This window comes from Pelophylax lessonae (assembly GCF_965119305.1).
Source record: "Pelophylax lessonae genome assembly, chromosome: 9".
NCBI classification, from domain to species: domain Eukaryota; kingdom Metazoa; phylum Chordata; class Amphibia; order Anura; family Ranidae; genus Pelophylax; species Pelophylax lessonae.
The window spans coordinates 234220665-234234818 of NC_138776.1; the positions used below are offsets into that span (position 1 = coordinate 234220665).

General features: G+C 40.7%; 1 protein-coding gene across 1 annotated transcript in view; it reads right to left on the reverse strand.

Moving 5' to 3' along the window:
* ANTXRL (ANTXR like) overlaps positions 1-14154 on the reverse strand; it is a 237486-nt gene that overhangs the window by 112824 nt on the left and 110508 nt on the right. The window contains exons 8-9 of the mRNA XM_082268219.1: positions 11042-11122; positions 7403-7463 (exon numbers count right to left, since the gene is read on the reverse strand). Of these exons, the coding sequence (XP_082124345.1) occupies positions 7403-7463; positions 11042-11122 (142 nt within the window). The remainder of the gene's footprint in view (positions 1-7402; positions 7464-11041; positions 11123-14154) is intronic.

Here is a 14154-nt window from a genome sequence, read left to right on the forward strand (position 1 = left end):
ACTTTGGTTAATTGAAATTGTTTGTACCTTGCACTATACATAATTGCATTTTTCTAATCCGTGTCTTGCAATTGCCGAGCTGTTTTTACTATGTTTGAACGAGCCCTGTGGGCACACTTTGCACTGTTGTAAATTTTGTTTGCTTTCTCACAAAACCTTAATAAAAATTATTGAAAATAAATATGTATTGATGAGAACCTCGGATTCTCTGTACTTAGAACTACAATCACAAAAATTAGTAGTGGCTCTGGCACGTGACTATTGGTGGAGCTGGAAAAGGTTGTGTTCGGCGATGGCCTGGACAGAAATCGCAGGTCTACATGCAGCTTGATTTTCAGAAACTCAGCATTTTTCTAATGTAGTGCACAGTAGTGCATTACCTGTGTTGTGGTTTGTTGCAATGCATGTGCATCTGAAGTATTTTGGGTTAGTGTCTGAAGGTTCTAATTTATCCAGGTCATGGTATAGCTTGTGGTATATAGTTATATTTAACTAGACTTGTTCTGTAATGTTGAAGAGGTTTCGTAGCTTTTCCAAGCCACTGCTTCAGTTCCAATGAGATTCAGGAAGATGCCCAAGCATGTTGGGTTAGTGTGATGGGGTGCCATCTGTGCACTGCATCATACATTGATGGCAAAGGGTGAATGGGTCATAATGCCTTCTTCCCAAGCATTCCTGTGTGACTATATGTTTGTTTTTCAATGGAAATGGTTCACTGTAACTTAAATAATAAAATAAAAAAAGCTAGTGTCCCTACTGGGAGATTTTTCATGCCTGCATGACAAGCCTTCTTTAACACATATGTAAGTCGTTGACACATACTGTAATCAATTGCATACTTAATGTGGCCTCTCCTGCACCATATGATACTCTATATATTTTGTCCCAGTAGATAGTACACACCCATGAAATTGCATTAGGTCATCTCCAAAACACATCTGCTGATTGAACCACCTGTTTCTATAATGTGTACGTGAGTAGATAACATGATGTTCAGGGACATCCATTTAAAAAGGTTCCTTTGCCAACAGAATATGGCTAGGACAGGATAAGGTTAGATTATTTGAGTAATAATAATTTGTATGAAAAAAGATCCTTTGTAAATGACATGTGTGCATATATAGTGTATGTGTGTGTGTGTATATATATATATATATATATATATATATATGTATGTATGTGTATATATACAGTATCTCACAAATATGAGTACACCCCTCACATTTTTGTAAATATTTAAATATATCTTTTCATGTGACAACACTGAAGAAATAACACTTTACTACAATGTAAAGTAGTGAGTATACAGCTTGTATAACAGTGTAAATTTGCTGTCCCCTCAAAATAACTCAACACACAGCCATTAATGTCTAAACCGCTGGCAACAAAAGAGTACACACCTAGGTGAAATTGTCCAAATTGGGCCCGATTAGCCATTTTCCCTCCCTGGTGTCCTTAGTGTTACAAGGTCTCAGGTGTGAATGGGGAGCAGGTGTGTTAAATTTGGTGTTATCGCTCTCACTTTCTCATACTGGTCTGGAAGTTCAACATGGCACCTCATGGCAAAGAACTCTCTGAGGACCTGAAAAAAGAATTGTTGCTCTACATAAAAATGGCCTAGGCTATAAGAAGATTGCCAAGACCCTGAAACTGAGCTTCAGCACGGTGGCCAAGACCATACAGCAGTTTAACAGGACAGGTTCCAATTAGAACAGGCCTCGCCATGGGCGACCAAAGAAGTTGAGTGCACGTGTTCAGCATCATATCCAGAGTTTGTCTTTGGGAAATAGATGTATGAGTGCTGCCAGCATTGCTGATGAGGTTGAAGGGGTGGGGTTGGGGGCAGCCTGTCAGTGCTCAGACCATGCGTTGCACACTACATCAAATTGGTCTGCATGGCTGTCATTCCAGAAGGAAGCCTCTTCTAAAGATGATGCACACGAAAGCCTGCAAACAGTTTGCTGAAGACAAGCAGACTAAGGACATGGATTACTGGAACCATGTCTTGTGGTCTGAGACCAAGATAAACTTACTTGGTTCAGATGGTGTCAAGCGTGTGTGGTGGCAACCAGGTGAGGAGTACAGAGACAAGTGTGTCTTGCCTACAGTCAAGCATGGTGGTGGGAGTGTCATGGTCTGGGGCTGCATGAGTGCTGCCAGAACTGGGGAACTACAGTTCATTAAGGGAACCATGAATGCCAACAAGTACTGTGACATACTGAAGAAGAGTATTATCCCCTCCCTTCAGAGACTGGGCCGCAGGGCAGTATTCCAACATGATAACGTCACCAAACACGCTTTCAAGATGACCACTGCCTTGCTAAAGAAGCTGAGGGTAAAGGTGTTGGACTGGCCAAGCATGTCTCCAGACCTAAATCCTATTGAGCGTCTGTGGGGCATCCTCAAACGGAAGGTGGAGGAGCGCAAGGTCTCTAACATCCATCAGCTCTGAGATGTCGTCATGGAGGAGTGGAAGAGGACTCCAGTGGCAACCTATGAAGCTCCAGCGAACTCCATTCCCAAGAGGTTTAAGGCAGTGCTGGAAAATAATGGTGGCCTCACAAAATATTGACACTTTGGGCCCAATTTAGACATTTTTTCTTAGGGATTTACTTACTTTTCTTGCCAGTGGTGTAGACATTAAGGGCTGTGTGTGTGTTCAGTTATTTTGAGTGGACAGCAAATTTACACTGTTTTTCAAGCTGTGTGTGTATATATGTGTGTGTGTATATGTATGTATATATGTATTTTTTTTTTTCAGACATTGACGAAACTAATCAAGCCTCACTCTGGCATGAATGTGACTTGAAATCAAACTTTTGCAGTGAAGTTTTTTTCCAACTGGGGACAGGGTTGCTATCTTTTATGTGCTGAATGTGTGCACACTGCTGTTTTCCAGGTATGTACCAGAAAAAAGATCACTTTTTTCATTTTAGTTGCGAATAAATGGGTATTCAAAGTGAACATATCTTCTCCTTATACACTATGGAGTTTATGTTGTTTCCACTACACAGATAAATTTGTGAGAATACCTTTTTGAGGTTAAGGTTCACTCATTCACATGGGTATATAGCTCTGTACAGTGCAAAGAGACATTTGTTTATCTTTTTAGAGTGGAGTGAAGCTGTGTGCAAGCAACCCATATAAGTCAATGGAGGTGCAGCGACTTCACTGACTCATACGGGGCTCTACATCCATTCCTGCCTGCTTGTCAAACTTACCTGTGTGGGTGAGTGTGTACAGCTGCCATGTCTCCATTTACTTATAAAGGCTGCCTGAATGCAGCCACATGCTACTCCAAGAAGATAAACAACCAGTTTTTCACGCTGTACGTGGCTCTGGATTTCAGGGTAACTACAAAACATATTTTTTTGCTTTCATTGAGGGACACAGGAATTCAGAAATAGCAAGGACATTCAAAAGTAGTCCAACTGAGAAGTAGAAAACAGCCACTGACGGAAATATTTGAGAAACGTCTGTAGCTTAGAAGAATCCAAAAAGCCGAAATTCAAAGCTGAGCCAAAAGAGGTGAAGCCCTAGCAGGACAGGGTAACTGCCATGACCAAGGGGCAAAAGAGGATCAACCCAGTGCTCCAGACTAGTAGAGAGCAAACAGTGCCACTGGGAACTGCTACCTGAAGAACACTGAGCCTGAGCCAGTAGCAGACTGTGAACCATCCATCAATCTACCAGATACAGGTGGAACAACACATTTACCTGAAAGGGAGGAAAGTAGACTAACAACGAGAGGTGGTCAATGGAAAAAAAAACAGTAGGGCAAGTACCAGGATTATGGGGCCCCAAGGGAACTCTGGACAATCAAAAAGGTTCCATAAGAGCAGTACTGGGATAAGGTCACCCACTGCTCAGGGCAAAGATGCCAAACTGCTCCCCTCTCCCTAGCAACATGCACAGCGCTCCAAACATATGTAATGATTGTAATATGCACCCGTAATACTGTTTACATTTGTGATCGCTGTGATGACCAATGTGTCAGGGTGTTACATGGAATCAAAAACAAAACTCCTGGACTGACAAATCTGCATAGATTTAAATGAAGATATCATGGAAAAGCCTTTGTCAGTGTTATCAACAATATGAGCTGAAAGAATAGTGTGCCCAAAGGTATCAGTGATATCAAGCCTGAAAGTGTTATTTGTGGCAGAATGTAGAAACAACTGGTCAGTAACTGAGGAACTAGCAACACTCGTTGCTATTAATATTTTCCAATAGAATTAGATCACTGCACCTGGGGCAGATACCCCTTGTGTTCCCCCTTCCCTTCTGGGCCCTGCATAAGAAAGAATGAGCCAGTCAACAAAAAAAAGGGCAAAGAATTATATTCCGAAACATTAGTAATCAGGGAAAAGAGGTTCCCTTATGAGAAAAGAGGTTGCCTGGTCAGACAACCCAACTGGCAGCAAGATATTGACAGGACACGAGAGCGCTCACACCATAATAGCCCAACAGGTAGTCAAATTATTCTTGAGAGTGAATGAAGGAGGGAGTAGGGTAAGCGAAAAACACCCACAAAAGGGTGGGCAGGGATGAGGGTATACCGCAAACCAGGCTGGTGCACAGGAGACTAGAAGAGCAAAAGGATGAGCACATAAACACCTCAAGATATACTTGGAGTCTGACAGAGGAAACGCTGCAAACTTATCTAACTTTTTTCCAAAAAACATGGTTCTAGTAATCATCTGGCCCACCATGGACTAGAGAAGCACAGAGGCGTGAGGGGCAGGAAACTTAGTCACACTGCTAAAACCATTTATCTTTTTAGGGAAATAAACAAGGAATGAATCTGAACGAAATTAATCTTCAATAAGCTAAAAATAAGTCAAAGAAGGAGGACCAATCTCCCAGTGTTCAGTTTCATAAAGGCATACAGGCATACTCTATTCCATACAGGGGGTACTTACAACAGGTTTCTAGTGTGTTCTGCTATTGACAATCCAAGGAACTACAGGGAAATTAAGCGATACATACTTCCTGCGATACCAGAGATAAGAAGCACCCAGATGTAGAACCCTTTCTCTTCAGTGTGGAGACCACTAGCTGAGAAGAGTCAGATGGCAAATGCCTATTCTCTAAGAAAGATATGGAAGTCTAGCTATGCTTCTGGATGGTTTTGTATCTTTGGCCATTACATTTTCAATGGCTAACTCATTGTTCAACCAATACGTTTATTCATGTAATGATCTGTATTCTGTAAGGTTTCACCAAAAATGTATTGAAAATAAAAGATAAGGTAGTCAAGAATAGCAAAAAGAACAAAGAAAGGGCGCACCGACCTAGCGCATTATCCTCAATAAAAGGCTTTATTTAAGTAACATTAAAAATGGCTACTCACAGACGCAGATAAAAATAAAGCGTGTCAAGCTGGATTGCTCAAATGTCCGTGTTTAGTCCATATAATCGTCCATGACCGATGAGATGACTAAAGTCATCTCATCGGTCATGGACGATTATATGGACTAAACACGGACATTTGAGCAATCCAGCTTGACACGCTTTATTTTTATCTGCGTCTGTGAGTAGCCATTTTTAATGTTACTTAAATAAAGCCTTTTATTGAGGATAATGCGCTAGGTCGGTGCGCCCTTTCTTTGTTCTTTTTGCTTTTAGTACCGGTGGACGACCCCAGTCCGATAAGGGCAGCAAGATCTTAGCCATTTGAGAAGCCAGTTGTCAGTCCCGTGAAGAGTGTGGTCGAGGGGCTTGGATACCAAGCGCAGGAGAAGGGTGGTTTCACCTTATTGTTTTTTGGAGTCAAGAATAGCACACAGCACCATTCAGTGTAGGGCCCAGACTATTTATTCTCTCACAGGGAATACTCTCAAACCTTCCTGATTGAGAAGGTCTTACAACCTAAATCATGTCCACTAGAGACCAGTGCCAGACTACGGACTCACAGTCAGATCCCCTGTAGGGATGATCGAACTTTTGAAAAGTTTGGTTCAACCAGAACACCCGAACTACCCGAAAGTTTGGCCCGGATTCCAGAACCCCATTGAAATCAATGGGACACGAACTTCGGTAATCAAAAAACACAATTTTAAAGCTCTAAAACCCAATAAATGCCCCTAAAAAGTGCCTAGGGTTCTGGGTCATGCCCCAGGGACTATTAATCACACAAAAAAAGTTCTTAAAAATTGTCATTTTTGATAGAGAGCCAATTATTGAAAAAATTATTGAAAAAAAAAAGAGATTTCTTTGGATTTAGTGTCTGGGGGGTCTAAAAAGTGTACCTGTGAAGTTTCAGCTATGTAGCATGTCCAGTACCATATATAGGTGTGAAGGCAGCAGAACCCTATGGCTGCACTAATGAAATTATTAACACCCATAGGACTTCGCTACTTTCACACCTATATGTGTGTATGTGTATAAATACATATAAGTGTGTGTGTATATATATACCCCTATACACAAGTTCAGATGTTATGCCTGCCTCCAAAGATGCCCAAAAAATGCCCCAAAAAAACGCCTGCTACAAAAACGCCCAGGTGTGTTGTTGCAGGTGTTTTTTTTGGGCATTTTTTACACTACAGTCCCCTGACACTTAACACTTTCCCTACAGAAACTACATTATTAAATCTAACTATAGTGGAAAATAGTACCCTAACTACACTAGATATTCCTTTCCTCGCACTAATAATTGCTAAATGACACTTTGAAGCAGGAGTAACAGAACTGCTTCCACTCTCTTCCACAGCCCCAGTATTAAAGTGCTAGAGATTTGGCGGGGCTATTTTATATACTGGGGGGTGTATTCACTACTGATTGGCCTCTGGACCTCCTAGTCACTCCAATCACATTTTACTGATGGTTCTGGTCCAATCACGGGCTTTTAAAGCCCAGTTCCTGTCCCATTGCATTTTGGTCGGTTCTGGTTGCCGAATTCCAAACTTTTTCAGCAAAAAGTTTGAAATTTGGCTGAATTTCGAACAGTCAATGTTCGGGTTGAACCGATGGTCGACCCGAACCGTTCGATTATCCCTAATCCCTATCCCTATTGCCTTCCTCTGAATCCATTGTGGGTATAGGGTTCTATATAACCCTCTTTTTAATTTAATAATTTATTTTTTCCATTGGTTGAAATAGATGTACTCGTGTCTTTTTTTTCCAATCTAACTATGTAATTGGGATGTAGAAGAAATTAAAATGATGGCAAACACGTTTATTCCTATGTACATAATTTATTTACTGAAAACTTACTCAAACTAGAATTACATTTATAAAAAAAAAAAAACGTAACTTTGAAATGGACAAGCAATGTACAAACTTAACAATGTACAAAATTCAAACTGACAGATCCTCTTTAGAGACCAGAGATGTCTAGCAATGTCCTGCCATCTCTCGCTTTAAAGGGTTGTCATTCCTGTGGTAAGTTGTGACTCACCTCCTGCACAGACGCTGGACGGCTCAGCAGCTAAGATCTCAATGCAGGACTTCTTTAGGATCTGAAAGAAGATGCAGTTCTTAGTTGGCATGCAGCATCAAGTAGAGAGAATGATGTGCCAGGCAGCAACTGTTATTACAAGGCAAATGTCCTAATCTTTCTCTGACTGCTCAAGAAACTCATTTAACCTCTAAATGGCAAGCAGATCTAACCAGTGGCAAATCAAAGAGTATATAAACTGAAAATCTATTTTCAGTATGTTTGTCACCATTCCTCATTGTATATAGTTTTATACAGTTTTCTTAAAGCCAAACTCCAGACACACACAAAAATATGCTTTGTAGTGCCCCTCCATTGCAAGGGTATATGCCCCTATGTATAGAGGTGCTGGAATAAAGAGAGATTTAGCTTATACGCAGCCTCTTCTCTAAGCTGTTAATGGCTGTGGTCGTACACTCACCTTTCACACGTACAATGCAGAGTTAATAGCACTGTATTGCATGTGATGATGCCAAGGAATTGCCCACAGACCAGAGATTTGCGGAGAGGAGAACTGCAGCAGAACTGTCCGGGTGGAACTGTTTCTGTACCCCTTCGACATAATAAGCATTTAACCCAGTAGTGTTCCTGGAGTTGGGTTTTTAAAATAATTTTTGTCACCATGTTGCATAGTTTCTTACCTGATGATCCTTTCAATAACAATTCCTGTTGCAGGCTGAAAATGCTAAGCTAATAATGCTTGGCCATTGAGCTGCCTTTCAAGTCTATCAGATAAACAGCCAACTAAAAGAGCCAACACAGCAGGCTGGTAATAATTCTAATTGCGAAGCAATGTTTTAGCGTTATCAGCATACAACAGGAAGAATTGTTCCTGGTAGGATCTCCATTTATGAAACCTTGCAACAGATTAAAAAAAAAAAGATATACAGTAAGCATGATGACAAGCATACTGAAAAATTTATTTAGGTTTATATACACATTTTAAGTGCATTTTAGGTCCCAAGTAATTTTTATTTATTGTAAAATATTCTAAAACAGCGCTACCAGGCGTATGAATAAATAATAAATTATAAATAATTCCAACTCATCAAATTACAATATATATGATGATAAAGTGCACTAGTGAAAAAAATCTCAAATCAATAAATAAAAAAATAAAAAATCATCCAATAATTGATTGATAATTGAGATTTTTTTTATTTTTTTTTTATTTTTTTTTTTATTTATTGATTTATTATTTATTGATTTGAGATTTTTTTCACTAGTGCATTTTATCATCATATATATTGTAATTTGATGAGTTGGAACTATTTATAATTTATTATTTATTCATACGCCTGGTAGCGCTGTTTTAGAATATTTTACATCTTTTTGTTGGTTTTTACCTAAGTGAGCAGCAGCTGCAGGTGACACTATTTTATATCATAATTTAGCGCGGGTTTTAATTTAACCACTTGCCGACTGCTCACAGTATATTTACTGCGGCAGTCGGCCCCGGCCAGGCAGAGTGACGTAGATCTACGTCGCTCACCTGTCACTCCTTCTAGAGCCAATAGTGGGCGAGCGCGCGTCTGCCAAGGCGCGCCCGCCGAGGCTCGTTCACGGAGGAGTGCGGGAGTGTGACTGGCGGACCCGATGTCCGCCGGTCACACTACGATCGCCGGTACAGCGGGAGAAAGACAGAGCGGCTTATGTAAACAAGCCGCCTGTCAGTTCTCCCTGTGTAAAAATGAAGATCAGACGGTTCTACTATGTAGAACCGTTGATCTTTGTTTTTACACCAATAGCAATGTCCCACTACAGTTAGAAGCACGCCCCTAGGACACACTTAACCCCTCCCTGTCCAATACAGTTAACCCCTTCCCTGCCAGTGTCATTTTTGCAGTAACAGTGCATATATATAGCACTGATTACTGCAGTAATGTCACTGGTACCCCCAAAAGTGTCAAAAATGTCAGTCAAGGGTCCGATCTGTCTGCCGCAATGTCGCAGTACCGCAAAAAAAATCGCAGATCGCCGCCATTACTCGTTAAAAAAAAAAACACCAAAAATGACAAAAATCTTTCCCTTTGTTAGTAAACGCGATAACTTTTGCGCAAACCAATCAAAATACGCTTTTTGCGATTTTTTTTACCAAACATAGGTAGCGTAAAACAAATTGGCCGAAAATGTTAAAAAATTTTGATTTTTACATTTTTTTGGGGGGGAATTTCATATAAAAAAAAAGTGAAAAATATTGTTATTTTTGCAAAAATTACGCTCTTTTTTTGTTTATAGCGCGTGATCAAAACATTGCACAGGTGATCAAATACCACCAAAAGAAAGCTCTGTTTGTGGGAAAAAAGGACGTGAAATTCGTTTAGGTACAGCGTCGCACGACCGCGCAATTGTCCGTTAAAGTCAACCAGTAAAAAATCGCAAAAAACCCCCTGGTCTTTTAGCAGGAAAATCCTCCGGTGGTAAAGTGGTTAAACTTTTCATACAATTTTTATTTATTTGCTTCTTCGTGCAGTGGTGTCAGCCTTCCCAGTGTCTTTTGTTAAACTTCTTAACCAATTGCACTTTCAAATCTCTACAACATAAAGGCTAGCAATTCTGTAGTCTATAATAACAATTGAGAGGGATAAATAGCCTCTTTGCAACACAGGAACACTGCATTGGACACAGAACTGCTCTAAATTTCAAGGTTCTTCCAGTGGTGTAGTATGCCAGAGCCCAGGGAAAGGCAAGTGTTTTGACCAACAGCTCTCCTTGAGTCCCTTCCACCAGAATATTATGTGTGTGTATATATATATATATATATATATATATATATATATACACACACAGTATATTTGAGATACATAGCAGAAAAATCTGTGCCTCACCTGTGCATCCTGACTTTGCTTCATCCCCTCATTGTGCCCCCAACTCCATACTCCACCTGCCTGGTGCACCCCCAGTCCATTAACCACCTTATTGTGCAACCCAACTCCACATACCCCTCTTTCTCACAAAGCTCACTAGTAGTTGAAAGAGTTCCAGTGCACAGCATGCAAGTTGGCAGTGGTCCTGGGGTATAGGGAGCACATGAGAGGAAGAAGAGTGATCAGAGCCATCCTCAATTGCACTGACCAATGCAATACCACACAGTCAGTGAGAGCGCACCACTAGCTCTCCTCAACTTCAGCCACTCTGACCTAGAACCACCCAGCTGTACCTGCAACCTAAGTGGGAGAGAGAGAGGAGGGAGCACATTGCTGACAGGACCAGAATTGGAGCGTGCACAGACCGATCACCCACCTCTTCTCACCCCGAATCTAGTTTAAATTTTGCAAACCCTAATGACTCTAGACTGAGGGCAACCACTCCTTTGACCCAACCCCCCCCCCCCCACCCCCCACCCATGTTGAGTCCCTGGGTTATTTGATGCACTCTATCAAAAAGAAATAACAAAATTATTTTAATGGTGTATTTAACAGACCAAAACGGAACCAATTATTAAGGTTCATTATTTAGTTTTACATACACTTTGGGAGGAATGAAAACCAGGCTTCCTTTTTACCAGTTACATAGGCTGCTTTGGTGGTAGTTTGTACCTTCCAGTGACTAACAATTCTACAAGCAAGCACACTATACAACGTATGAATGTTTACTCACTGAATCAATAACTCCTTGCAAAGCTTGAAATCCACCCACCACTGGGAACACGTGATCTATGCTGTCTGCAATTGTTGCAAGCTGAAAAAAAGGAGAGCAAGTTAGTATATACTGCCAAATATTTTTTTATTTTTAAATCAGAAGTATTAATGTTTATGGCATTACAAATTTGGTACATGCAACCAAAAAATAAATAAGAAGGGAAAAGGAAAAAACAAACAGAAAAAAAAGGAATTTCCAGTGCATCAGTCATCTAGTGTACAAAAGAGGAGTAGCAATATTATGCAGCAAAGTCATGTACAAAAAAAAAAAAAAAAAACCCCATATGGAAGGCAGTAGACCTCCCACTCTAGCATTCACACTGTAAAAGATTATAGTGAGTTAACCAACCTGTAATACAATTCAGTTAAATCCAAGCAAGGCAATAGGCATAAAACACAAAAGATGATAGCTATAACAATCTGTGCATTACCAAATCAAGCAGGGCAAGACCCATAGTGGCCAGCCATGCCTCTTAAAGATTCTCAAATTTGCCTGGGCACCCACAATCTGGATAAATTAAGCGATTGTATTGCAAAATGCTTCCCATATTCCATCTCCACCCCTCCGTAGTTGGGGGAACTTTGGATTTTCAAAGTGTAAGAATGATTTTAAGTGCCTGAAACAGGACTTAGAGAGGGCTTCTAATAGGAAAATGTCTTAAGTGACACTCTAAAATTCCCAAAAGGTGTTGTTTAGGGTCAAAAATGATGGTAGTTTGAGTTAGCCCCCGTTCACTTCGGGCTGATTTGACATGCCATTTGCCATGTCAAATGGCATGCCAAATCGGAGCCTATTGACGGCAACAGCACTTTCTGAATTGGTGCAACCCTGACTTTGCGGCGCCGCACCGATTTCCAAAAGTAGTTCCTGCACTAGATTTGGTGACTTCAGGGAGCGATTTCAATAGACATCTGTGCATGACCCTGCACAAATGTCTCTCAAATCGCCCCCTGAAGTCGGACTGAAATGCCAGTTTGAAATTGTGCGTTTCCAGCTGAACTTACACTATTTCAAACCCGCATTCAGGGTGAACCTAGGCTTAAGAGTAGGGTCTACCCCTCTCCCAGTACTGCCAAATTTTTTGTAATAGAGACACCTATTTGGCTTTTTAATCAAGGCCCAAAGCTTCTTTCTTTATCCTTGCTGCTTCAAATGAATTAAATAAAGCATCTGATTGGCTACTATAAGTTACTCAACATATCATCATTGTACTTTGTGCCCTGTTATAAAATAAACTAGTTTAAAGATTAGTTCATACATCTTTTGTTATATTTGCTTGTAGAAAGAAATGATATAGCCTATTTTCTTGATATGCATGTGAATGTATTCAGCTTCATGTACATAATCTTACAAAGGTGTGTTGATATATTAAAAACCACATTACTATGTTTAATTTGTATTAAATGTATACATGGAGCAGCCGCATTTACCCTCTGGTTCCTCCAGAGTTGGTTAGGGGTTCTTTGAGCTGTGGCTGATTGATCTCCCATTTGACTGTACCTGCATAGTTCCAGGGCCAACACCACTTGGCACAATCAGCAGCATGACACCAATAACCTTTTTAGCTACCTGTAAGGGGGAAGGGTGGGATGTTCTTTCCACTAATGACCAATGTAAGGGGTATTTTTTCCACTGATCCCTGGTAAATTGGTTTTAGCAGAGATTCCTTACATAGTTACATTGTAGGTGAGGTTGAATAAAGACAATAGTCCATCCAGTTCAACCTGTGTAGGTGTGTGTGGCTGTAATCATCTCACATACCCCTGAATGTTCTGATCCTTGAGATGTAAGTCTAAGAGTCTTTTTAAAGCCACCATACTACCCGCAGAAACCACCTCTTGTGGTAGACAATTCCACAATCTTGTAGCCCTAACAGTTAAGAACCCTCCTCGTTGCCTGAGGTTAAAACACTTCTCCTCTAATCGCATTGTATGACCTCGAGTCCTCATGCAATCTCTTCGAATGAATAGCTTTTTTTCTATGCTGAGATCCCCATTAAGATATTTATAAATTGCTATCATGTCCCCTCTCAGACGTCTCTTCTCCAGGGAGAATAAATCAAACGATTGCAGCCGCTCTTCATAGTTAAGGTCCTCCAACCCCCTAATCAGTTTAGTTGCCCTTCTCTGGACTCTCTCCAGCTCCAACACATCCCTCCTGAGGACTGGCGACCAGAACTGGACAGAATACTCCATATGCGGTCGGACCAGAGTTTTATAAAGTGGAAGGATTATAGTCTTATCTCTGGAATACATCCCTTTCTTTATGCATGCTAATAATCTGCTGGCTTTGGCAGCTGCCGCTTGACATTGAATGCTGTTGCCTAATCTATCATCAACCAAGACTCCCAGATCTTTCTCCATTTTTGATTCCCCCAAGGGTTCCCCTCCTAACGTGTATTGTGTTTTTATGTTTTTAGTCCCCAAGTGCAAAACCTTACACTTCTCCACGTTAAACCTCATTTGCCATGTCGTTGCCCACTCCGTTATTTTGTCCAGGTCATTCTGTGGGATATCTGCTTCATGCTGTGCAGTTATTGCCAAACATTAAAATTATTTCAAGGGCTCCTCTTGGGTAAAAAGGTTTAATAAGGCTGGTGTAAAGAAACACCAAGTTTGAGGTTGAAATAACTGGATTTTTGACTTACCGTAAAATACTTTTCTCTATCGTTCATTGACGGACGCAGTTCTCTCTGATTCATATCAGTAGGGTTATACTGCCCCCTATAGGAGTAGGACTACTGATAACAGCGTCCATTAATGAACGATAGAGAAAAGAAAATTTACAAAAAATTATTATTGGTATCAAAGATCTTTCATAAAATTACAATATCCTTTGCCCATTCAGAACAAAGTAGGAGGGTCACTTAATTTCTCACCCCCTAAGCGGTATATTTTTCACATTCTCATATCGGCACCACTCCACCGATGGCAGCAAGGGAAAGTGCCAAACTGACTTGGCTATAAATTCCTTCCTACACCAGCACTGGGCTAATCAAGCGGCATTGATGTTTCTTGTGTGTACTTTATAACAGCAAACAGTTAATGGCAGCCCTGCTTGGCAAGATGATG